This window comes from Cyrtonyx montezumae, unplaced genomic scaffold (assembly GCF_038088225.1).
Source record: "Cyrtonyx montezumae isolate F1298 unplaced genomic scaffold, pur_monq_1.0 scaffold_2, whole genome shotgun sequence".
Taxonomy (NCBI): domain Eukaryota; kingdom Metazoa; phylum Chordata; class Aves; order Galliformes; family Odontophoridae; genus Cyrtonyx; species Cyrtonyx montezumae.
The window spans coordinates 44022901-44049611 of record NW_027071936.1 but is presented as its reverse complement, the minus strand read 5'-3'; the positions used below and the strand labels follow the sequence as shown (position 1 = coordinate 44049611).

General features: G+C 41.0%; 2 protein-coding genes across 4 annotated transcripts in view; one reads left to right on the top strand and one right to left on the bottom strand.

Moving 5' to 3' along the window:
- SCFD2 (sec1 family domain containing 2) overlaps positions 1 to 9773 on the bottom strand; it is a 170348-nt gene extending 160575 nt beyond the window's left edge. Inside the window, exons 1-2 of the mRNA XM_065737025.1 lie at positions 9047 to 9773; positions 4554 to 4722 (exon numbers count right to left, since the gene is read on the bottom strand). Of these exons, the coding sequence (XP_065593097.1) occupies positions 4554 to 4722; positions 9047 to 9773 (896 nt within the window). The remainder of the gene's footprint in view (positions 1 to 4553; positions 4723 to 9046) is intronic.
- A 2898-nt stretch (positions 9774 to 12671) lies between these two features.
- Positions 12672 to 26711, top strand: part of FIP1L1 (factor interacting with PAPOLA and CPSF1) — a 41888-nt gene continuing 27848 nt past the window's right edge. For 2 of the 3 annotated variants that reach the window (XM_065737037.1, XM_065737036.1), the window contains exons 1-8: positions 12672 to 12944; positions 13645 to 13684; positions 15946 to 16003; positions 18650 to 18753; positions 20909 to 20970; positions 21980 to 22087; positions 23261 to 23391; positions 26029 to 26138. In XM_065737037.1, coding sequence (XP_065593109.1) covers positions 12863 to 12944; positions 13645 to 13684; positions 15946 to 16003; positions 18650 to 18753; positions 20909 to 20970; positions 21980 to 22087; positions 23261 to 23391; positions 26029 to 26138 — 695 coding nt within the window. In that variant the 5' untranslated portion in view covers positions 12672 to 12862. Of the gene's footprint in view, positions 12945 to 13644; positions 13685 to 15945; positions 16004 to 18649; positions 18754 to 20908; positions 20971 to 21979; positions 22088 to 23260; positions 23392 to 23664; positions 23734 to 26028; positions 26139 to 26711 lie in introns of all 3 variants that reach the window. The other variant, XM_065737038.1, reaches the window with a different exon arrangement.

Below are 26711 nucleotides of genomic sequence, written 5' to 3'. Positions count from 1 at the left end.
CAACATCCATTCACACAAGACACTGATGTTTTGCCACATTCAAATTTTTAAGTAGCCTCCTTTCCCACTCAACACACCTCTTCTTGTACCACACCTTTAAGAGACCTTCAGAAAGTTTGAAGCATGACACATGCAAAACTATCTGGCCTACATACCAACATATCCTGAATGCACAAAATCATCTCATTCTGGATGTGTTGTTTTCCCTCAGTGCAAACCTCAGATGATTTAATAGCTTCTACTGCTTTGTAGGAGCTGCAAGCCTAGGCATCTCAATTATACTGCTCATTGAATCACTTCAGGTGCAGCAGCCCCAATGGAAATATGTTATGTTATAGCCTTACATTTCCACAGAACAATACTTGCTCTAAGAGCCCAATGCTTTTTTGGATATTGCATTACATATGAACTTTAAATGAAAAAAAAAGGTATTTTTCTGAGACTTTAATATCACACTAAATTCTGAGCAAATTATAAACTACAAAGAGTTGAGAAAAGGAAAGAAAAGCAGAAAAGCAAGAAATCTTTACTTAGCAAGTCCTTGTAATGTGCATAATCAAACCCAGCACTCCATTTATTCAGCAGAATATGAGAGCACATCTGAAGTGTTCCTGGGTAACAAAAGAGCCGATTAAAAACCCAGCATCCATACTTATGCCTTCAACTGCCCACTCATCAGTGCCATGCAGCTCCTCACTTCTTGTTCTCACATGCCACAGACTTGGGGCTAGGATGAAGAGGTCTGAACCTTTACTTGCTGCTTCAGGGAGCCACAGAGCCTCCAAGAGCCTCGCTCCAGATTTGCGAGATGTGGAAAAAGGCCCCATGCAGGCTTCCATCACTGTACAGTACTGAGAGTAGGGTGCTTATCCATTGAAAAATATACATATTAAAAATGCAAGATAGCTGGAATGAGGAACAAGCGGCCAGGCCTGTTATAAAATGGCAACAGTGTATAAATGTGAAAAGTTTGACATGCATCCAAGCAGATAGTTCCTAGAAGCTGCTGCATACATGCTAATGTTGTTGGGGAAGAAAAAAAACAAAACACTACAGGTTTTCAAAATACAAAGACTAACAAACTAGCTGCAATCTATATTTAGTCTTATTTTTAAGCTACCTCTGCCATTAAGATTTCACTGCCATTCCTACTTCCACTGCATATCATATGGCATGAACAGGACAGTTATCACTTCTTCATCAGAACCCAACAGTTCTGATCCAGATTGAGCGTCTTTATGGATTAAAGTTGTTCATTTCTATATATGTGTACATCTGCATACAGAAATGAATAAAATGCATATTTAGAGATTCTCAAACTCAGTAACTTTCAATGGAATGTCATAGTGGAACTGCAGTGTATCAACAAACAATTATTCCACAAGATTTTCGAGGTTATTAAAAAATTAAGAGTCTTCAAAAGAAGAAAAAAATTTCCTTCTTTGCAAAGAAAACACCTTCAAAGTACCGTAACTTCAGCACTATATGGAATTTACATTTTCATCTAAACCTTTAAAGAAGCTCATTATCTCTTTAGATTTGAGAAAAGAATCCTGCTTTATGTCACCACACCAGCCATAAATTATTCATTAATTCTGTTCACTAACTTTGTAACTGAGCCCAGATGTTTCTGCAGAAGCAGCATTCCAATAGGAAAAGTTAAATATAGCAATCTGGGGAAGGAGCAGGCCTCTCTCCTACCACAACACCCTCAAATATTAACTTGAAAGAATATAAAGAAAACATTTGAAAAATATTCTGAATACACAAGTCAGTGAAATGTCACAGTGTGAGTACAGTCTGATCACAAATTTTCACGTAAAAGAGCCTGGGCACATTCCACTTGAATGCAGCTTACATTACCATTTTCTTTCCAAAAAAAGGTGCCCTCACTTTCACTCAGAGTAAACAGAAATTTTACAACCAGAGTAACACTCCTTGCCATCTACGGATATAAATCAACACTTAAGTTTTCAATTACAAGAAACACTCACCAGCCTGCTACCAATGGTAATAACCATGCCAATGAAGAACTGAGAACATTCTACAGAATTTCCTATAGAATTGACAAAGGAATCTATCAGTGGGAATTTTAAATCTCATGCTCCAGAAGAACTTCATCAGTTTAACTAACAAAGATGATTAATGCTGAAGTTTAAACTCCATCACTATAACATAGCCTTGTTAAACAGAATGGAAGTTATATCCTATAGTCACCTATTTAGACATCATTTCTAGTACTCTTCAGCAACTAACTTAAACTTACTTGGAAATGCCTGTTCTGAATTGGAAACTACTCCTAATCACTAAATAGTTTGAGAAACTAAAGTATAGAGTTTAGTTTAAACCCCTATTTAAATTTGTCTGGCCTGCTCTCGGATATTTCTAGTGTATCAGACTTCGCAGAGAGTGATACTGTTACAGATCAGTGTAGCAATGACACTACTACCTTGGCACCGGGTATTAGTACCATACAACTTTGTTTCACTTGCAGAGTAGCAGCTGAGCAACTTGTATGCAAATTCTTCTGTTCTTCAACCATCTGCACCCCAGAGCAGATTTTGAAAAATAAGTCTAACTGTGCTGTTAACAGAGGCATCATTCACAAATAAATCTCAGCATGCAGACTATCTGCTAACCTAGAACACAAATCTGCAGACTGACCCAACAATGTGATACTGAGAAGACTGAAGTCATAACTTCAGCAGGAGAAGGCATACTAGCACTAGCTGAATATAGATAACATTAGGAATAATGGAGTGATAGCACAGGTCAACAATTCTAGGGCAATAAATATCTGTTTGTTGCCTCATTGTTGCCAGAAATCATGTTTATTTCTGGTAGCTAATCAAAGTTAACACAAATAACAGCAATCACAGCATGTCTGCCACAGACAATAACCTCTTTATTCTGCTGTGTAGACAGACCTTAATGACATCTCACTTTTACTTCAGAGATCAGCTGGAAAACAGCCAACAGAAAGAAAAACAGAACAAATGTTATTGAGATTAGTCTCCTGTGGGGTAAATAACTCCCAATGATGGTACTCCACAAAGAAATAGCATCAGTAATGGTATATTTTAAGTAGTTCTATATAAACAGTATACAGATAATACAAAAGAGAAGATGGCTCACCTTGATGATGACAAGGCTCACAGGGGACTCCACGTGGGAGGGATCTCCAAGAAGAGATCCTTCCCTGGTGGTGGTCAGCCCTTAAATGGGGTTTGGGAGAGGTGGAAGCAGGCTCCACCCCTTCCACTCACACAGGTATATCACCTTCACCTGTGCCCCCATGGCTGACTCAGTGCTCACCTCAGGTGACCAATCAGTGGTTCAGGCCATGATTCAGCAGTTCCCATACATCTCCCCATCAGAAACTTGCAACTGAATCCACCTCTATGAAGAAATGATTCCTCTCCAGCTCTTGAAGAAAAAGTCAGTTATACAGCATGAAACTCAGAAATTGGACCCAGTTACAACATGTGTGGGAGATAGAAGATGACAAAGGATCCAGAGGTTATTGGAAAATAGATACCATATGTCAAAAAGTGGGAAGTCTCCAAAATCTTTTAGGGGCAAGAAGAGAAGGGAATACAGCACAGGTGTGAAGAACTGAAAGGAAACAAAGCAGAAGAACTGAAACTACATTTGATTGTCCATTTTAGAGAAAAAAACAATCACTGTTCTACTGTATGCTAGGACGAGTACAGCAAGAGAGCTTTTAATCTCCTCTGCACTGTATTATTTTTTAAAGCACTGCTGAGTAGTATTTTCCTTGTTCAACGAAACCAACACCTGCTGTGTTTTCTGGCTTACACATAGTAACAGGTACATTACTTAACACAATAATAGCTGCAGGAAAGTTTCAATTTGAACAAATAAAGTTTGAAAGTGAAACATCATAGCCAATATACTTTACAAGCAAAGTCTTCAAATGACATCCAGTAAAATCAAGCTGTTCAAAGCTACTAACTTTAGGTTGCCCTTGTTTAAGTAAAAAACCTTCAAGAAACTGTCTGTATACCTCAAATTGCTTTTAATTACCTTCTTACACAGGTACTTGTGTTTGAAAATGGGAATAAAACCTTAAGCTAAGAGGTGCCCTAACAAGAGCTCAGCAGGCAACTCACATACATATATAATTGCATATGTAATTTGTATATAAATATGCCTATAGGAGAAGTCAGTTACACTTAAAACCTACCCAATTGTATAGCCTGTTACACTGGTAGGAAAAAAAACATCACAGGGAAGAATTTATAGTTTAATTTACCATAGTAATCATAGCAGTTCAAACAACCAAAGTCTAAAAACACCTTGAGAATCTCATATGTCTGATAGTCTTATCTTGCCCACTCAATGTGTGCATAGAAACAGGTTATACTCCTACAGAATTAGGACCAGGTGGATTTCTCCAATGAAGTTGTTTTTCATTTGTTTAAAAAAAATGGACTACTTGTTCTGTTTTTGTTTTTTTTTTCATAAAAAGTAACAAACATACTCAACATCTTAAAACAAAAACAAAAGAAAGAAAGAAAAAGAATGCTTACTTTGGTTGTGCTAAGCAGCCAGGTGCTATAATACTGCAAGCTTCATCTGGAGTCTGCAGTGCAGTGAGCTCCACCATATTAACCATCACATCCGTCTTGTGGCCAGGAAGCTTGGGAAGCACAGAAAGTATCTTCTCTGCAAGATTGTCACCATGATGACCAACCGCTCCTGTGAGGAAAAAAAACAAACTGTCAGGTACATAACTAGAAACAACAGTAAAACAAAAAACTAACAACACAAGAAATTGAGAGCAAAATAATAACCATGTGTTTTGGGGAGAAGGACACCTGTAGTCACATCAAGAGCACATTAAGCTTTTTCAAATATACATTGTCAAAATTAATACCTGGAATGGCTAAAGTTAAGTATTGATAGCATTACAGAAAGATTCATTTAAAAGGCATGATTTAGAAATAGCTTTACAGCCTTCTGATACTCACTGATTTTGCATTTAAGGATGCAAAACCTCTCTCTCTGCATAAGGAAATTTTTAAACAAGATTTGCAAAAATTATTAAAATAGCAAGTAAAGATTAAACAAGCATTTAAATACACATGTATTCATACAAACTATTCTTTTCTACCTTAAATAGAATGACTGTGCTTAATAGGGCTATGCATAAGTTATATACAAACCTATCCAGACAGGCTGGCATAATATTAAAACAATTACCAGCAACACAGTCCTCTCTCCTATATGAGAGAAGGCAGCACAGGTGAAGCCAATATGAAACAATTAAAATAGACAAAGCTATACAGTGTAAAACATCAATCTGACTGTGTTACATGCTCTCAGTTCCAGTTGTCACCTTTTCTTCAACTCTCCTGAATAAACATGCTCTTCCTTCTATTCATCAACTCTAAACTTTTGCCAAGCCCCAGAAGAAAAACATAATGCATGCTACAGATGAAGAAGTTGGAGAAGGGAACCAGCAGTTTCACCACCTTTACATCAGGAGCAAGTCCAAGAACTTGCATTTTCCAAGTTCAGCTGGTTGCTAACCCACCTACTTTCACTTGAGCTGGACATCAGTGTTGAGGGCAGTACTTTTCTTCTAGCTTTACCCAGAGAAGTAGGAAGAGGGACTTCCTCCAAACCCACCCTTGAGAAGCAGTAAGAAGGTCATTTAGGCTATGGCTCCACTGCTTAAAAGTCTGCCAGGGAAGAATCCTATCCACTCTCAGTCATTTCCAGAGACAGAGCACACCTATTTCAACAGGTCAAAGTAGCTTTACATGCTCTGTAAAGACAAACAAAAGGCACTTGCATCAAGAAAATTGATGTGATCAGGCTGCTACCTTCCCTAAAGAAGCAGAAGTTTGTCTTTAGCAAGCCTGCAGGAGCCAGGTATCCATACTGTAAAACTATCTCACAGTTATCAGGTGCTCTGAATTAGAGTCAAAGAGAAAGCAAAGGTGAAAGATAGGAGAAAGGTACATTCAAACTCTTCATTAGCAGCACTTCCAGCCCCAGGAGGCTCATATGGCCTGCACATGGCCGTGATGAAATGCAGATACCTGCCTGCTCAGTTAGAAGATTATTGCTTCATTTCACCAGAGACAGTGTAACGCTACAAGGGGAAGGTACTGCAATAGCAGTAGAGTGGCAAAGCCTTTGGCTACGGCAAATAAGAATGAGCCAAAATGCAACAGCCATAAAAATGAAAAAATGGAGCTACTTATCTTTAGAAGGCCTCAGGTAGGCAGGGATCTTCAGCAACAAATGCCCTCACCTTCACTACCAACCCTGAGAGGTTGGATCCTGGCTCCACCCCTTCCAGTTACTCAGGTAAATTGCATGCACCTGAGGCCCCTGGGCTGGCCCTGCCTTTCCACCAGGTGCTCAATCATTGTTTCAGGCCACGGCTCAGTATTTCTGCTACATATGGGAGCAGTAACAGAAGAACAAAAACTTTACTCTCTGCCATCCTCAGCTAGGTTTCAACCACAGAACTGCAGGCAAGATGAGCTGGCTTGTCTTTGCTGAGCCTTCTGCTCTCCCAAACTCCTATGTTCTCCTTACTGGATCAGCTACGCTGCGTATATTGATGCTCCAACTCTACAGTCCTGGTAAGCAGACAACATTTCCTAACCCTCCACCCCAAACACTAGTAGCTGGTCTTCTCATACATACCCTGCACAAGTTCTGCTAGACTAGCAATATTTTGAATGCAAAATAAACCCACGTTAGTTAGTAGCATTCTTCATTTCTCCTTGATGCGGGGGAAGTCTCTGTATACCTGAGTTGCTTCCATGATCACTAAGTGCCACTCTGTCCTTTCCAAAATTGCTCCTGGAGGCTCCCTCTGCTCAGCAGAAGCTAACAGCTTTTGCTCTGCTTCATCAAATCAAGCAGAAAACATCTCCAGGAACTTCTAAAAATCACACTGACTTCATAACATGTATGGAAGTGGTTTCTGTACTCTCTCCTCCCTGGGAGGACAGTCAGAAGGGTGCTCACAGCTCCTCAGGACCAAACATGCTCATGACAGCTGACAGCTTGAATGCTGTGAGCCTGCACACAGAGTGGGTGTTGGAGCAGTACAGAGAAGTGATCTGACCAGCGCAATGTGGGAATCTTCATGGCAGGCTAATATCCAAGCCTTACGGGTACAGGAATTCTGGCACATCAGGCTTTTATAATTTCAATTCATCTTCTCATTAGAGTAATGAAATCAAATAAGTGATACTTGAAGGTGGCTGCAGTTAGCAGTGTTGTCAAAGCTGACCAATGGTAACAGCAGCCAGAAACTCAGCAGCTAAGCCCCAAAGGCACAGACGACATGCACACAAGAAAATATTTTCCTAGGCCAATTATCATCCCCATAACACACCATTTGTACTCAAGAGTCTTCAGTTCTCCCACTGGCTTTACTGTCTGGTACAAGAAGAGCAGATTCAAGGTACAATTACTGCTCCTTTATGTCATGGGAACAACTTGGGCCATGGGAATACTGAAATCAGTCACCAAACGTGAGTTTTCCTACAAATGCACTGCTCACTCGTCAACTCATGCAGCTAACTTCTATGATTCATTAGAAGCCAGAGTCGCTTTTCTTTCAATCAAAATTTAAATACACATCGGTATGAAACAGAACAATCAGGAAGGCAGCCCTTATGCCTACTACCAAGGCTTCTTAACACCCACTGAACAGAATACTAGTTTAAGACTGGTGGTTTAGGAGACACAAGAACAGACCCATCTCAGTTTTCATGCTGTTTCAATTATGCACGCTCACACAATGCTTTCTGAATAAGATGACCCCTAGGAAGACCTTACATTGAAGGACTTCTGATGCAGAGGCATCATCTCCATGAGAAGAACACATCAGAAAGCAGAAATCCCAGTTCTAAAGCATAGCAGTGTTTTGCTATATTCTTTTCTCCATCACTTGCTTAGGCTGATTTTGCACTTCAAAATCACCGGACTCCAAGCCACACCTACACCTAATGCACCTCCAGGTTCTTGTGGAATAGTTTTGAGTGTGAAAGCATGACCATAATTCATGGCTACATAACCATTTATCCTCTCTGCTGCCCATGTGTTGGCTAAGATTCAGGTATCGGTAAGAGGTTCAAAAATTATATTCAGAATCTTCTTAACAAAACGGGAGAAATAGATGAGCTGCAGATGCAACATAATGCCACGCACTTGCTATAGGTCAGGCACCAATATCATGACCCTGCAATACTGACTACAGACAATGCAAGTAGGACTAGTTCACACACACACTGTAGCATCAGCAGGTCCGTCAGCAGTGTGATGCTGCAAGCGAACACTGCTCCTTCAACATCAGTCATCCACTGAGCTCACCATTTCCTCTGAGACATGGTTATTTCACAAGTGAGAGCCTTATGCAAGCTTCTTCCAAGACACTGACCCTACACCTTGTCAGAAACTCACTCTTTCCTCTTCTGCCCTCTTGATATCACATCTCACCAGTGTGAAGGCCTAATTCATTCACCAGGCTTACAGTTTGGGACTAGGCAGACATTCTCCTTCCAACAGTTCCTCAGCAGCTGCTTATATTACTCCACATTTCTCAATTTTTGCCTTAGTTCTGCATTATGTGTCAGTATTAAATTCGCTGTTTGTTTCATCCTTATATTCATCTGCTTCTCAGGAAGTACTGTATAAACAGTTAGTGTTAACTGGAATATTTTCCAAATTAAAGATGCCAGCCATGTGCCATTATGTTATACTTCCTTGCTCAGTGACGCAAAGCACTTTTGTATCATTACATCACTGAGTGATGTAAAGCATTTTGTATAATATACAAATTCATAAGCACTTTGAGGCGTATGAGGCATAGCTGTGTGTACAGGCATGTACCTCGTTTGCAGCAGAGGGCCAGCAATACAGATGCGTGTGTGCCAACAGTGCTTCCTGCTTTGCTCTTGTTTTCCACAACCTGTTGTGAGCAGCCACCAAGGCCGTGACGCCGTAGGTGGCGCGAGGCTGGGCCTACGAGATGGCAGCGCTGCCTTCTTACCGGCGAGGTCCAACGTCCTGTCCACGAAGACGACGGAGGCCCTGTTGGCGGCCGCCCTCCTTCTGTTCCTGGCCGGGGGGAAGCCGGCCAGCTCGGCGGCCAGCACCCTGCTGAGGGCCCCCACGGCGAAGCACTCCTCGCGCAGACCCATGGCGCCGAATAGGGCGTCGAGCTCGGCCACCAGGCCCCGCACGGCGTCCCGCAGAGCGGCGGGCAGCGTGCCCAGCCCCAGCTCTGCGGGGCCGCCGGGCGGCGGGACGAGGCCGGCCAGGGCAGGCAGGAGGCCGAGCTCGGCCGAGATGGGGGCGAGGAGCGGCGGCCCCCGTGGCAGCATCTCGGCGCGGCCGCCCTCGCCCATCCAGCGCCGCAGCGTTTCCTCCGGCTCGTCGGGCCCGCCGCCCTCCGCCTCGGAGCACAGCAGCGCGCAGCGCCGCACTCCGCCCGCGCCCAGCACGGCGCGCACGGCGGCGGCCGCCTCGCCCCGCAGCGGCCCGCTCAGCACGAACACGGCGCGCTCAGCCCCCGCTGGCCCCTCGTCAGCGGGCAGCGGCCGGACGGCCAGAGCCCCCGCCGCCAGCAGCTCGCCCGCGCCGCCACCAGCCCAGTGCAGCGCCTCGGCGGCCGCCGCGTCTAGAAAAACGACGGCGCGGAGTGCTCGGACGAACACGGGCTCCCAGGCCTGGCGGCACACCCGCGGCAACGCCGGCACCGCACCGGCAGCCGCCATAACGGCGGCGGCGCTGACAGCCACAACACCGCCACGTGCCCCGCGCCGCCGGCGCCGAGCGGTGACGTCACGGACGCTCATGGGCTGCCCGCCGGAGGGCGGGGCGGGGCGGCCGTCGCTGTGGCGGAGCCGAGGCCCGACCCCGACCGGGAGCTGAGGTGAGGAGGGGCGGTCTGGTTTTACCGCTTTTAACGTTGCCGTGTGCGGGTGGTCCGCTGGGGCTCGTCCCAGGGCTGTGCCGGCGGCGGCAGGGTGAGGCTCTGGTGAGTGACTGGGTTGGAATCGTCTGATTGCTTTCTGTCGGCTGCAGTTTGTTGTGAACTATACTGCAGTCTAGCCCGGCCAGAAGAAGGAGGGACATCCCACGTTTTTTGCCTGACTTGCTTTTCCAACAGGGCCAAGAGGTATACTTTATTTAGTCTTGTTACTGATAAAGCAATTCGGTGTGCTGTGTGTGCATCTAGTGCTTCTGTGCTGGATGAGGGTATTTTTTATATGGGGAACAGCTGTTCTGGATGTCTTTTTTCAAATGTATGGTATTGGGAGCGTGAAACTTCCATCACTCTTCCTTGCCCTGCACTTCTGTGTTTTTTACTTTAATGCAAACACACACAGTGTTTCATGAGCTAGCAACAAGAAATACTTTAATACTTTTTTAATATACCCAACTTTTATTGCATACAGCTGGGGACATTTGATAAATTTTGTTTATCCTTTAAAAAGCTCTTATTCTCAGTTACAAAGGTTAACACAATAAAGTGCAAAAATACGCATCTGTGCTTCAGTTCCTTCTCCCTGGAGAATGGACACTTCCCTCAAAAACCTGTATTCCACGTAGCATTTCACATAGGCAACTTCCTTAGTACAGCATTAGGATACTTCATCTGACATCGTGGGATTGTCAGCAATTACAGATAAGTGGTATATTAGTTCATTCACTGTCTTAACTGGTCTTAGGTCAGCTGGTTTCGTAACACTAGGAATCACAACTCAGGTAGAATCAGTAGGTTTCCAGTAATGAAATCTCCTTCCCATCTGCTCCATGCACATTGCCACCCTCATGTATTCATTCTTTTTCCAAACACAGACTTACCAGTATCTAAGTCTTCTGTGTGACTTACATATATGACTTATATACCTACCATATGTAATAGTTTTAATGTTTCAATCAATTTAATGCCTGATTTTCTCACATGTTGAAATTTACAACTGTAATAGAAAAAAATAAATGTTTTAACATCTTCCTATGAACTTGAAGTCTTGTTATGGGTTTCTGATATGTTTCTGGAGCTCACAAAGAAGCTTTCTTCTGTCAACTACTCGGGTCCTTGGGAGAAGCCTTGTTTTAGGCCCCAAGTGCTGTTCTCTTGTGCTGCAGTAAGGAGAAACAGCAAGGCTTCTGCCAGAGGCTGGGACTAATGGGAGCTTTTACCACATACGGCAGAAGTTAGAAGGACATCCAGCTGAGTACTTTGTCCTTAGAAGCAAGGCAGGAAATGGGCAGAGATTTCCCCGTGTTCAACCATAGCCAAAGGCGGATGAAAAAATTCCTGAGAGTGGAGAAGGGCTGGCAGCAGTTGTCAGGACTTGGTCTTATAGTGCATCTTCCACTCATCAGGCTGCTTTGAATAATTGTGATGTTCATTTAAAGGCTTCTTATGAGTAATACTGTGTTAAGGAGCTGTGTCCTTTTTTATTTTTAAAGAGATTTGATGTTCTGCACCTGGTTCCTGATTTTTCTTTGGTATTTTCCAGAAAAATGTTTTCTACATGCTTTTTCAATCTGCATAATCAAAGGAACGAAAACACAAAGAGTTCTACCTGCTTCCTTTAACACAGAGCCAACACCAGAAGTGTGTTAAATGGCCAAGTAAACAAAACAGGAATGAAAACAGAAAACTGATGTCCAGGAAGAGGGACTATAATACAAATTTGCTTTATAATAAACAAGGGTCTAGATTTTTGATTTTTGCTAAAAACACCCTGGTAAACTCCACTGCTACCTGTATTTGGAACAAGTAATTTGTGATAAAAAGATCTACCCGATTACACTATATGTTGCATGATCTGTACGCAACTTCTAAACATTTCTCTAATATCTCAGTGCAGACAATTTGAAGAATAGGCTTCCCCAGCCAGAGTTTGGGAATGCTTATGGCACAAGCTGAGTGCTCTCTTCTATTTTTCATAGTCTGTCTTGCTGTGAAAAAGGGATTTTTTTTTTTTTTAAGATTTCACAGGCCATCTCAAGGTGCTGAATACTCCATGCGTACACACAAATGGTCAAAACTTGTTTTCACAGATGTTGGTACTTAAACTTTATAAGGGATCTTGCTGTCGTTCAGCAGCGTTCACAGATGAAAAGTGAGAACATCAATAAAAATGACTTGCTACTTCCCGCTGCTAAGCCTAAAACACTGCCTCCAGCTGCGAGAGCCCCTGAACCGAGCGCCGGGGCAGCGCACAGCGCAGGCAGCGCCGCGTTTATCCTGCGGTTACTCTCCCCCTGGCAGCCGCCATCAGCCGTCAGTAGAAGCGGGATGCTGGGCCGCGTGAATGCTCGGTCGAGTCCTTCTTCGGAGGACGTCCTTGAGGAAGGCGGCACGCTGCCTGCCGACGGGACGGCCAGGCGGTTGGGGACGGAGAACCGCGCAACGGTCACTGAGAAGCGAGGGGCAGCCCGGGGCAGGGAGGGCGGCTGTAGAGCAGGCAGAGCCCAGGTGAGTTACGGGCTGGAGAGGAGCGGCCGGGCGAGACCGGCTCGGGCCGCGGTCCCCGGGCTGCGTGCTGAGTCGGCCCCGTCCTGTCCCCGCGCGGCCGGGCCGCCCCCCGCGTGCCCGTGCCCAGGGCGCCGCGGGGCCGGGCCGGGCCCGCTTCCTGTGCGTGTCACTCACTCGGCGGGGGAGGGGAAGCGCCGAGCAGGCGGCGGCGGTTCTTCCGAGAGCGGGTCGGCGGGGCAGGGCCCTGCGGTGCTCGCGCTGCCCGCTTGCCTGCCTGGGTACCCGCGGAGGCCCGGAGAGGTGGGGCCGCCGGGTGGGGGAGAGGCTGCGGAACCCGGCCCGGACGCCGGCGTCCCGCGGGAGGCGGCCATGTCTACCGGCGAGGTGGAGCGGCTGTCGGCGGACCTCGGCGGGGCCGCCGGGGACGAGGAGGAGGAGTGGCTCTACGGCGGTACGCGCACCCCACAACCCCGTCCCCAGCCCCCTTTCCGCAGCCCGGCGCCGGTCCGGATCTAGCCCCGCTGCCCCGAGGGGTACGGGCAGGGGTAGGCCGCGGCGTGCTCCGCTCCGCCTCGCCTCGCCAGGCCGCTGGGCGCGGCCCGCTCCTGCCCGCCGCCCGTTTAAAGGGTCCCCGCGGCCCGCCACCCCCGCTCCCGTTCAGTCCCCTCCTCTGGGCCGGCCCTCCGCCGCCACGGGCCGCACGGTCCCCTCCTCGCCGACGTGGTGGCGGCTCCCGGGCCACCTCCCCCGGCGGAGCCCGGCCCCGTTAACCGCCCGACTCCGTGTCCCGCAGGCCGGGCCGTGCTGGGCCTCGCCGCGTGCTTCCTAGCCCCGCGTGCACCTGGGACCCGGCCTTACCCCGCACGGCCCGGTGCCCCGGCAGGGCCCGGCGTCACGTGCTAGGCAGGCCCTAGCTCTACTCTGCAACTTTGTTTGCAACTTCAGGTACTTTGTGTTCAAGCACTCATAAAGCCCAGAAACTAAACTCTGATGGCCGCGGTGGAGCTGTCAGTATGGAGCAGTGCACGGCTCAGGCTTCTCCTCAGCTGCTTTTGTAATATTCTGAAAAGGTTTTGAGTTGCAGAGTTCTCTGGCAGCAGGCGTAATCCTGGGGGTTTATTCATATCTGCTGTGTGTCTCTTTTCTTGTAGATGAAAATGAAGCAGAGAGACCAGAAGAAGAAAAAAATAGGTGAGTGTGTTGGCTGCTGGGAGTCCTGCAGTGTGGCTGTATGTGAATTGTAATCACAATATTCATCGTCCCAGCTGCTGCTCTGTAATATCTGTAGGCTCACACTAGTATCTTTGAAAATCCCCTGAGAATAGACAGCATTTGCCTGCTAGAATGATGTTGCTTTTCTGGGAAATTGTTTTATCTGGCAATTTGGGATAATTGAATATGAAAGTTTCACTTGTGTGGATTTCTGTACCTCTTTGCAAAATGCCAGCAGGTCTTTTAGTTTTGTAATCACTGAACGTTTCTAAATGATTTAGAATCAGTGTAGCCAGTCTGCTTCAACAAGGTCTCAGTGTGGTGACAAAAAGGAATACAAGGAAGCAGTGGGATTACCATCCAGTTAGATGTGCTGGTTCTGTAACACGTTTTTTGATTGGTAGGCAAGTATTTGAAAGAAAGCTAGAAAAGGATTTGGAAGCCTGCAAGATTTATGAGGAATTGCATGAATAAAAGCACAAAGTTGTTCCTTTGAAAACTTGTCTTGGTTAGCAACAGATGGTAGCAAGACCCCACTGAAACTGAGCTAATATTTCACACGGAGTTTATCATTTCACAGTTGATAAACTATGGAAACTATTGATTATGAAGTTAAAATTAGGTAAATAAAGGGGAAGCCAGTGCGAGGTCATGCGCATTGTTATTTACTATAAATGCCTTCTGCAGTCTGCAGAGGTTTTTCACAATAAAGAACTGTTGAGTTTAGTAATCCTTGGTGGACTTTGTGTCCACATGCTTGCTCGGTTGCTTGTTTTTGAACTCATGGAAAGTTTTGACAGGCAATTACCTTATAGGAGTAATGCCATCCACTAACAGTCTGTATGCAGTATTGTTTCGAAGCTCTAGTAGGTGCAGTTGTTTGATTCCCATTGATTACTATTGTATAAGAAATAGAGTTGTTATCTGTATGCTTACCTCTGTTATATTTTCCCTGGACCATGTCTATCCTAGAGTAAGGAGTTACTTGTTAGCTTCTATTTGGAACCTATTCCATATCAATCGATTCTTAGTGTTTGGTTATCTTTTCTTGATCTGACACTTTTTGTCAGTAGGAGTTGATTAAGAAAATTAGTTGTATGGCAAACAAAATGGTCTTCAGTGGTGTTTTATTCTAGAGACTGGCCAGTTGGGTCTTGTCTTGGCTGTTAGCTGCCTCAGTACATAGCCTGGAACTGAAAAGGGAAATGGATTGTAGCTTATGTTTCTTATGGGTTGTGTCAGGAGGCATGGCAACAGTTTCCCTGTTTGAGTATTGGTCCCTCACCTTTCAGTTTTGTCATTCTTAGCAGTGAGGTTTTATTCAGATTCTGTAGATGTTATATTGTTTTACTGGGTCGTGAATTTAAGTGGTCAAGTTTGAATTCCGGGGCCACACCTGCTCTGGGTTGGGTTTTGGTGCAACACACACTAGTGAGTGTTTTGCCAACAGATGGTGGGATTGAAATTGTTTTCTGCCTTCCAGTTTCTATTCTGTAAAGTTGGACAGTTGTTCACGCCACTGCAGAATCCAAAAAATATCTTTTAAGTGAAAGAATATTGCTTCTAAATTGCTATCTGCTTACGCTTCTGTCTGTGATGCAGCATTTGGGCAGTTAACAGAGCTGCTGAAATTAAAATACTGCTGTGTTAGACGGAGTAGTAGGTAAGAGTGTAGTGAGCAACTCATTTGCATGAATTTGGTCATTGTAGATGAATCAGTAGCTTTAGAATTTTTTCAGTTTTCACTCTCCAGCTGCAATATAATTACTTACTGAATTGTAGTAGTCCTAGGTGGTTTTGCAGTGCAAGTCTGGGAATTTTCATTCAGAAGTACCTTACTGATGGCTATATAAAGTTTTTCCACAGTATCTTTGAAAAGTGTCAATCTGCTGTAAGGGGAAAAAAATGCAAAACTCTTATTCTCCCTTTACATGTTATGAATTTTTTTACTTTGATTTTGGAAGAGGTTCCAGGTGTAGTGAATACCTTATTACCTCCAAGTGTTCTACAAATGTCCAGTTAGTGTGATTACTGATAGCTAGATGCTGTTCTGCTAAAATAACTTTCTTTGAGATTTATTCTTTTCTAGTTATTTTTTTTCAAATGGAAGTACAAGATAAGTTAAACTTTTTCTGCTATTTGGAATGATGCACCAGTGCTTTTTTCATCATTAGCTGATGTGTGAGATAATACATGCCTAAATAACTAGTTTCATTTTTCCCTATTTGTTTTTGCCTAAGTGCTCCACCCCCACCTGGAAATGAAGAGGAGGCTGCAGAAAATGGCATCGTGAAAACGGTACTTCTAAATGTGCTTTTGAAATAATGCTTCAATTTGTTTTGATTTACTAATTATAATTTAGTAAGGAATTGAAATCAAATGAACTTCTGCATAATTGTACACCTTTGACTTTTATGAAGGGTGTTTGATGCTATTAGCAGAAACTGTAGAGACTAGGAAACCCAGTTTCCAGCTGCAGTCCACTTCTTAAAACTAACTTACAGAAAATAAATAAATAGTGCTTATGTTTTTCTAGAGGAAAACTGATGCTTCAAGACAGCTACTTTCTCCCAGAGGTATACTTTTGAAAATGTAACTTCCCCTACTTTCCCTTCTTTTTAGGAAAATAAAATCAGTTGGTCATTTTTCTTTTTTGAATATGGTAAAAAGCAAGCATGTGTAGAACTCTGTGAAAATGTGAATCAAAAGGTGGAAGATGTGTGCGTTTTAGAGGCAACAGAGCAGACTTATTTGGTAGCAGTCTTCAATGTTCAGTATGTTAGTTTGTCTTACGATTTTGGCATTACTGTGATGAAGGAAAGGACGAAGAAATTAGGTTTACAGTTGCAGGGTTGATAAAAGACCTCACTTCACTGTGAATGAGAATGGCTTAAGGTTGTTTAGTGAAGAAATGGTAATTGGTGAACTTGTTTCCCTTGGCAGTGGGGCACTGAAAGACTGTCTTCTGTCATCAGCTGTCATTTACAGAAGATCTATTTTGATTAAAACAATTGAGGGTTTTTCTGCCTTGATTTGACTCTTAGTTGTTAAGTACATTATGTTAACGCAGTAGAGCAAGGATGAACAGCATTCCAACTTCTTATCTTCCGTGCAGCTGCTTATTTTGGTCTAATTTGTGTACCAGGCAAGTTAGATAAGGTCTGGAGCTTGTCTGCATTTGGATAACTGCAGGCTAACCAACTTGGTTTCAGTATGTTTAGCGTCTTGCTGAAGGATTCAGCAAGTGTACGGAGAGGGATAGTCCAGTTGTTCACAAGTTTGGAAGAAGTTCTTCATTAAAGGATATTTAGAAAGCAAAAGAACAGTATGGATAATTGATGTGTAGAAGAAAGAAAACAGGGCAGAAGTTAAGGTTCCCTTTTCATGGTGATGATGGGAGATCACCTCCACTGGTGATTCTCCAAAGATTGTTGTGCATAACCACGTTGGACAACACAGGCTGTAAGTTACTTGAGGTTAAGTTGTGCATGGTACAGATAGGATCTTCTTCAGGGGAGTTAATGGTGGATAAATGGTTGTTGAAATACTATATAGGAAAAGAAGAGATGTTCATGGATGAAAAACAGCTTACAAATAAATGATTTCTGAGCTATCACTTACCGGGAAGCTGCTCAGCTATGCTGAAAGATCCATGAAAATGGAATTTAAATGCTTGTCTGGAGTTGAAAAAGCAGTAAAATTTGGGAATGTAGCAGATAATGAGTTGCAGACCAAACAAAAGAACATTTTGCCACTACATTAGTTAGTTTCTATTAAGTCCCAAATTCTGTGTGCAGTTCTGTTCCACTCACACCTCAAAGGCTTTACTTCCACTGAAGAAAGCTGAGAGAACAGCAAGAGCAATCCAAGTAACTTCCAATAACAATTGATTGAGTAGGCAGGGGCTTCTCAGCCTGGGAGGGAGGCATACGTAGGGCAGAATGGAAGTTAGCAAAGTCATGTTTGATGACTCTTAAGTAGGAACTGAGTTCTCACAGTCCCTTCTAGTCTGAAAAAAAACCCTACATCCAAAACACTGGTCTAGGTGAACTATTGGTATTAACTGGTATGACTTGTTATTTCATAGAATCATAAGTTCATAAGTTCATAAGTTCATAAGGTTGGAAAGGACCTATAAGATCATCTAGTCCAACCATCCTCCTATCACTATCTCTACCCAACTACTAAATTAAGTCCTTAAGCACCTCATCTAAACGCTTCTTGAACAGCGCTAGGGATGAGAGAATCACAAGGTTGGAAAAGACCTACAAGATCATCTTGTCCAACTGTCCACCTGTTACCATTAATACCACGAGCTACTAAACCATTTCTCATTTCTAAACTTCTCATCCAGACACCTCTTGAACACTGCCAGGGACAGCGACTCCACTACCCCCCTGGGCAGGCCATTCCAGAGTCTGACCACTCTCTGAGAGAACAAGTTTTTCCTGATGTCCAATCTAAACCTCCTCTGGTACAACTTGTGGCTATTTCCTTCGGTCTTGTTTGTCTTGTTCGTTGCCTGAAGAAGCCAAACCCCTCCTCATCACAACCTCCCTTCAGGAAGTTGTAGAGAACAGTGAGGGTATATAACAGAGAGAGGCAAGAAGCTAGTGTTGCGTATCTTGAGGTTCTTTCCTGAGTGATAGCAGTAGAACTGGTTTGTATGAGGTAGGGAAGGGGAAGAAAATACTAGATAGTGGAAACTCTTTTATGCTTTTTTAGGAAATGTCATGTTTCAGAGACAAAAGCTTAACACTATAAATACTTCTGTATTTTGATTCCACTATTGGTAGCATTAAAACTGAAGAGCATTACTTTTCCATTCTTGCTTCTCAGTTCTGACATCTGGGAAACATAATTTTCCTTTACTAAAGATATCCAGAATGGGCCCTTTTGTCTGGATTATTTTTTCACTGTAGATTGTGACTTTTTCTTTTGTAGAAGGTGACTGAGGCTGAGGATGACAGTGATAGTGATAGCGACGATGATGAAGATGATGTTCAAGTCACCATAGGGGATATTAAAACAGGAGCTCCACAGTTTAGGTAAGTTATTTGGAAGTATTAACTGGGAGAAACTTTCAAGATTATATTTAGTTATTAATTCAACCTTTAATATGTGTCAATATCAAATTGTATGCAGAGGTAGCCTCGATTTGTTTTCACTTCTTTATTAAAATGTTTGTAGGGATACAATTACTTGGTGGAAGAAAAGTGAAATCAGTCAAATATCATAAAGGAAGAGACACTTTATAAGGCTTTTTTTCAGAGTTTGAGAAACAATTGTACTGAATGTTTGTAAACTAGAGAGTTGTGCTGTGTTATGGAACATATTACAAAGTGTTTTTTAGACTCATATTTATGACATTTCTACCTTTGTTTTGAATGATAGAGTGGTAAGCACAGAGAACATTAGAAACATTTGTCCCGAGTCTTATTTGTCATGGAAACACTTCAAATAAGAACCCTGTAGTTTCAATTCCTACCGATGCTCACAGAAAAGATTTTAATGTACTTTAGAATGCAACAACCAGTCTCTGGAGATGATTTCTCATGATCACGGGTTAGGGATTTGTACCGTACAGTAACTTTATTTTGCAGCCGCTTTTGCCTCGTGTTCCTTTTTTTCTGCTCATAAAGGGTTTGTTTTTCATTGAATGCTTTTGAAAAAGTATTCATTTTACCCAAAATAATGAAATTGTATATTTTGTTACATTGAAGTTTTTTTGAGGGAAGTCGTATGCTTGTTTGTCTTGGCAATCCTACTTATGCTCATTAAAAGTTATTAGGGTGTCTTTTTTTTGTTGTTGTTATTAAGTTAGAATTCTGGTAGGTATGCCTCACATATGCTATTATACCCTTAATTTAAAGTTTGTTCTTTTTTTTTTAAACAAAATATTTTTAAACTTTCAGTAGCTCATATCCTAAAGTAACCATGCAAATCAAAGTAATGTCAAAAATAGCAATTCTCTTATTCAATAACTTGCAGTATGCCTGTGGTATAGATAGTGACCTCAAATTTTGTGAGACTAAAGCAAAGCTAGATTTGTATTCTTAGTGAATTTACTGATGCTCTTTCAATGAAATCAGAAGTAGTAAGCAAATGCTCCTAAATCTGATTAGAGTAGAAAGTTTTGTATTTAATAAATAACTGTTCTGTGTAAAATCACTTCTGGGCAAATCGGGTGGAAAGTTTAAGGAAGGGCAGTCTTTTACACCAAGCTCAGCATTACTGTTCATTTTAACTTTACTGTAGCAAGTTCCTCCATAGGTGTAAACTATTTTTCTTATAGTAGTCAATCACTGTTTGGAAGAGAGGGGGAAAAAGGAAGATTTGAGAAAGTCGTGCATAAATACAGCAGGGGAATTAAGGATGAATGCTTTTTGTCAATTTTGTACTGTGCTGCATGAACTTGTATGAAGAAATGGCATGGAAGCAGTACTTTTAATTATGCACTGTCTTCTTATGTGTTAATCTCAATATGTTTATGGGCTGATAACATCATGAGGATAAGCTACTTTGCATACTAGTGGTAGTGAAAGCCAGCTCTTACTGTCCCAAATGAACAATGCTGTAATTCCTAAAGCTGTTAAATCAATTCATTTTCTAAATATCTGAGTACATTTTTGTGATCAAGGCTCTCAAATATTTTAGAAAATGAAATTACATGTATTTTTCTGTTGGTCACAAGGATAGGTAATTGCTAAAAGCACACTGAAACAACCTTTCAGTCATTTCAAAGAAATGCTTGTATTGTCCACTTCTATACAGATTAAGTGGAATAATAATAAAAGCAGCAAAAAGATATGTCTCAATCCTCTCTTTCTTTTATTTTGCTTTTGCCCTAATCCCCAGAGCGTCTTCTGTATCCCTAAATGAATTTTGTTTTTCCCTTTTTCTCCTGGTCCTGTTCATTTTTCTTTCTATCAAGGTCTTTAACCTTTCAACTCAGGAAGAGTGACTGGAACTTGCTTCACAACTGTTTATTAGTTGGAGGAGTTGCTACTGAGCATAGAAAGGTACTCTCTCTTGCTCCTAGGCTGATCTCTCTATTTTTACAGTTGCCAGCTTGGAAAGCTAGAGATTCAGGATGGCAATTGAGCCTGGGTTCAGTTTGTTTCCAGATCTGGCTAACTGTTTTGTGGTTTCTTCCATTTTAGAATTTTCTCTGTCTAATTCAGTTTTGTTAATTTATTTAAGTTATGGAGCAGCACCTGTGAACCTCAATATTAAGACGGGAGGACGGGTTTATGGATCTTCTGGTAAGAAAGTTTACTCAATAGTTAGATTAAAACTGCAAAAACTTCCATAACGATGTGTATCATGTGTTTGTGTATGCTTCTGTAGTCTGTATTTTCAGTTAGAGAGTTCTTGCAGAAAGTTCCAATTTAATGACAGTTACTTAGAAAAATGTAATTATTAGTGTTCTTAAGTTGTTCAGTTTATATTGTATTGTTTTCCTCAAGTGGTTGCATCTAAACTTTGGTCCACGTACATGCCTCCTTCTGTCTTGAGTAGCACTATTTGTTGAGTGAAAAATTTGTATTTTTGTTTTATTTCATTTTAATTAAGCAATCTTAAACAGTAGCATTCTCAGGGCATATGCTGCCATCACTTAAGTTATATGTAGGAAGATAATTCTGTAGTCTTTGTATCCTGAAGATTTAATTTGAGTATCATCAGTGATTAATGGCATAAGTTAAGCTATCAAAACTGACATACGAAAGAATGTTGTGATGTTTTCTTTTATTGTCCATTTGTAACTTGTCTAGTTTCAATAAGCTACTTGGAAATGTAGGGAATAAGGAATGACATAAGGAATGACAAAGAGAGTTACAGGTATTTCCTGTGCTGTAAAACAAGAATTCATGAATTCATAAAATTAAGCTGTGGAACAAATTCATAGGAATATGCAAAAGTTGATTTCAAGGTGAAGAGTATATGATCAGTTCTGACTGTGGGACTACAGTAAGTCTTTCTGTGTTTAAAACTAATTTTGAATTGATTATTAATGAATGTGTTGCTTGGATAGTCATCTATGTGATTCCTGTTTTCTTGTTGAAATATTTTTGTCCGTACAGCTTCATATGGAAAGGGATTTTGATGCATAAAGGGATGTTGGAGGTCCTAACAGCGTATAGTTGTTTTGGATGAATTCTCCATAAGTTCTTGGTTGGAATAAATCTGTTTTAAATTTTAAGTGTGTTACAACTATTAAAACTCTTCTTAGCAAAGACACAAAACTCAATTTTTTTTAACTTTTCTCTGTAGGTGTAAAAGTTAAAGGAGTGGATTTAGATGCACCGGGAAGTATTAATGGTGTACCACTTCTGGAAGTAGATTTAGATTCTTTTGAGGATAAACCTTGGAGAAAGCCAGGTAAAGTTCTGATTTATGTTAACTAATGCATAGGTATTTAGGAAGCTATTTTAATAGTAATTCCTATTTACTGCATGTAGACATTTTTCTACCCAAATAGCTAAAAGGTACTGTACAGTATGACTTAAAAAAGAGGGTAAGTTATCTGTTGCCTTTCTGTTGTCCTGCAGTGTGTGTGTGTGTGTGTGCCCTGTTTCTTAGTCTGCATCCCACATATATTTCACCAGAAAGATACTGCTCTTAAAAATATATAAATATATATAAATAAAATATAATATAATAAATTTATAATTATATTTATAAATATAATTTTTATATATGTGTATATATATAGAGAGAGAATGTATATCCTGAAATCTCCTTGGAAATCTGTGTCTGTGGAGGTTACTGCCCTTGGTCTGTACCGCATTACAGAAAGCAAAGCAGAAAGGAAAATATTTCTGTCAGGTTCATGGAAGAAGAACAGTGAAACGTAATTGCTTATGCTTCTTTATGTTTGTGCAGACTTTTTTTAAGCCTCAAATGCGCCAGTTCCACATGGGCTTTCTGTGTCAGTCTCCTGTGTGTGTAGTTCAAGTGATTTGGTCAGACTCATCTAGTATTGACAGGTTCATGGTGGTTATCTTTTGTTTATTCACAGTTTGAGTGTTTGTATATTGCTTTGGCAATGCAAATAGCATTAAAAAAAAAACAGGAAAAATGAAATTGCTGATATTCTCATGTTTGAACATTTAAGTGTGTTTAGTCTCTCTTATAACTGAAGTACGTGATGGCATCAAATTAAACTAGGAGTTGGCAAAACAAAGAGTCAAAGCAGAATGTGCAGTGGAGAATACTTCTTCCTTGAACGTTTAGCAAAACTATAGATCTTAACATTTATCCCATTATAAAAATAAAGGGATTATAGTATGATTTTTTTGCAGGTACCCATTCTTGATCCTCGAGGGAGGATACTGGGCAAGATACCCTTTCTGTATCAGTGTTAATGTTCTTATGATCTCAGCCGTGTGTACTCTGCCTTTTCAGATGTAGGACTTTGTACATTTCAGTAGTGTGGCTTTGGATCAATACCTAATCCATTTTGACACTGTAAATAGAGATAAATGTTAAGCAAGGAAAAAGAAAATGTGAATTTTGCAGTGTCCTAAAAACTTAATGCTTTTCTATTTGTAGGGGCTGATTTATCTGATTATTTCAACTATGGGTTCAATGAAGATACATGGAAAGCGTACTGTGAAAAACAGAAGAGAATACGAATGGGTCTTGAAATTTTGCCAGTTACCTCAGCCACAAATAAAATTACGGTAATTACTGCAACTTTTGGGGTGTTGTACATGCTTTTTTTCCCTGTAAAGCTTCGTGTGTGTCATAAGCTTGTTTTGCCCAGTCAGTGGCTTTGTTGAAAAGTTTGTACCTGAATGCCCACCTAAATGTTCTTGTGTTGCTTTCTGGCAATTTGTGTGGATAGTGTCACAGCCTAGTTAGAGGCTAGATTGCATCTGTACCGTTACTCAGAATGTGGCCCATGAGTTAAATGATGCATGGTATCTTAATGGGCAATGTGTTATTTAACTTAGGCTGAAGACAGTGCTATGGAAGTAACATCAAGTGCAGAGATTCTCAATGGCAGATACCATCTTTTTAAGGTGAATTTTAGTGAACTTTTGTTGGTTGCTCTCATTTATGTTGAGTATTGCTACCCATGCCAGCACAGACTGATGGAAGAACAACTGGAAAAGGCTCAGCCATTATTTCAAACTCTCGTCTTACATCAGTGGCTTTCTGTGTATGTCACAAAATGCTGATTAAGAAGTGTTGCCTTGTTCATTCTTCTGCAATCATGTGAGTTAGTGGCCTGGAGTACTAACGAATTTCCAGTGTTTCTTTATGAAGTGATATAATTTCAGTTGTAGTGCATTTGTATATGCAGATTAAAGAATATTTATGGATGTGGTGAGAAGCTTTTGTAAATTATGGCGTATTTATTTTTTCTGTAACCTTGTAGATTTTTATTTTTATTTGGTAATGCTCATTTGTAGCAACAGGTATTTTTGGTATCATTTATTTCCCCTTGTAGGCTGCTTCAGGTTTCCAGTCATTTTAACATTATCTTAGCAAGAACAGATCAGGAACTTCTGCAGCTGCTTGGCTTCATCCTTTGTCAGAATTATAGTGCTATGGAATAGTGGCAATGCTGAAATGTGGGAGTTAGGGTTTGCTGTTGTAGTTGATGACTGATAATACTGTCAAATGCGTTTGAACTGTTACCCTGAAAAGAGGGGGATAAATATTCCAAAACAAAACTCACCCTTTTTCTATCTCTGGAGTTTCTGGAGGTCCAATGATCAAACAGTACAGATAACTGAGTTGTAAGAGTTGAAGGGTTTATTATGAATTTTACAAGGAATGTATGTAACAAAGTTATTTAATATTAATAATTCTTTCAGCCCTTCTGAAATACAAAATCTCACTTAGTTTCCATGGTATCTTTGGGTGAATCTTCTGCAACTAATAAGACAGTTTCCTATGTTTTCAAATTACTCGTCGATTAATTGAAGTCTTATAGATTTTTAAGATAAGTACTTATACAGAACATTCTGTTTGGTATTACAAGGTTTTCGTACTTGTAGATACTACACTTCATTCTGTTTTTTAATTAATCTTAAACACTTCTGTGCATTTTTCTGGATTTGGAGCAGAGATGTCTGTGATTAGAAATGGGTTTCTTCCAAACCTTAATATTTCACTTGCACTCAGAAGCTGTGAGAACAGAGCCTATGTGATGTTACACCATGAGTGAACTAGCTAGATCTTCATGTAGTAGTTTGCAGATACTGTTGTGTTGTGGTTTTGTTTTTTGTTTGTTTGTTTTTTTTAATGAAACTGTTACTTACCTAAATCCCTGATAACTAAACATACAAGTTAAATAAAGGGAAATTCGCTTTATGGTTTTAGGATTTTAATTTTTTTCTGTGTAGTTAAGATTGTTCTTTTTATCTTTGAGTTTGAGCTGTCTTAACGAAGCACTTTTGGCTAGTTGCTTCAAAATAGCTTGATTTTTATTTTTCTGTATGCCAACTTGGAATGGCACTTCATTTAAAAATAATAAAAGGAACAACAATTCAGAGGAGTATTGCAGCTATGTGGCTGCAACAGTGGGAATATTTTTAAAAGTTTAGACTGTGTCTTTAATACTAGCTACTGTAGATTTTTCTTTCATGTTTAATGCACTGCTGAAGTTGTAGAGTATTTGAAGTACTTGCACCAGAGTTCTTGCAAATGTTTGTTAGTGTGTCTCTGGAATTTTACTGTATAGTTTTGTAAAAACAGCAGTGTACTTTGGAAGTATTTAAACCAAACTATATTAAATGTTAAACTATGTTAAAGTTTGCATAGTCAATAGTATCAGGTGACTGTTCCTGGTTTGATTTGGAAATTAAGTAGTTACTAGATCTTGTGTTTGGTAAAGAAGGCACAGCAGATTCACCTTGTCTTGTAGTTTGTCTTTGGGTGATAAATATATATTTCTGTTATTATGATTATGAAGTTGTTTGTTTGAATCATGTTGCTTCTTTTAAAAACTCAGATATTATTGTGTTCATTCAGGAAACTCTTCAAGAAAATCAGTTGAGTCTGTTGTTCACGACCAAAGCAAATAACTTTGAAAATAAATATTAGAACTATTTTTTTGGTAATAAATCATTCTCCAGCACTTTCCTTCTTATATATTTTAAATATATCTATATTTATTTTAAGTAATATATCCTTATAGGATGTAGAATTGAATTAGCTGTGCAATGGTCATCTTTCTTTTTTAATCTGATTGAAGTTGGACTTTATTTTTGTGATGGTTATGTGTTGTGTTGTGACTGTGGGGTATTACTATACTTCTGTGGCTAAACTAACGATAAAACAGACTAATGGTAATGATTATTTTAAAGGTACAACAGGGCAGAACTGGAAATCTGGAGAAGGAGTTGGCAGTGCAGTCGACCAAAGCTGATTTCACATCTCCACCTGCCTTATTCAAATCAGGAATTCCAACAAACAGGTCAGTTAGACAGTTGCAACTCAAGACCAGATAACTTTTTTGTACTGTTACCTCTGTGTTTCAAGTTAGCTAGTTTTGTAGAAAAAGGCAGAATATTTTTCTGTAATAGTCTTAAGTAATAGGAAAAATGATCCTAATCACTCTTTGTTTTCAGTCACCTTTATTCAAGAATGTTACCTCCTTGCTGCTTCAAAAAATAGAATGTGTAAGGTTAAGGTATGGGAAAAAAACAGCAGGACCAAGCAACAGGGGAGATTTAAAATGCAGATGTTGATGTATTGACACTATGTTTTGTGTGTAGATTTAGATTAGCCAACAAAAAAATGTCCCTAGCTATTTTTAGGTGAATCTTAGCTAACGCATCCTTTTAGTTAACCAAATCTGAATTTGGCAACAATGACTTCAACAACTGGGATTCCTGTAACCCAGTCTCTTTCCTGTGAAGTAGCTTTAGGCTCTTCCAATCTGGGTATTTTACTACCTTTTCTTTGAAATGGGAGAATCATCTCCTTGCCAGCCCCAAGCTTTAGTAAGTTTTGTCCTCAATTGAAAGCTACAGCTGTTTACCTGGCA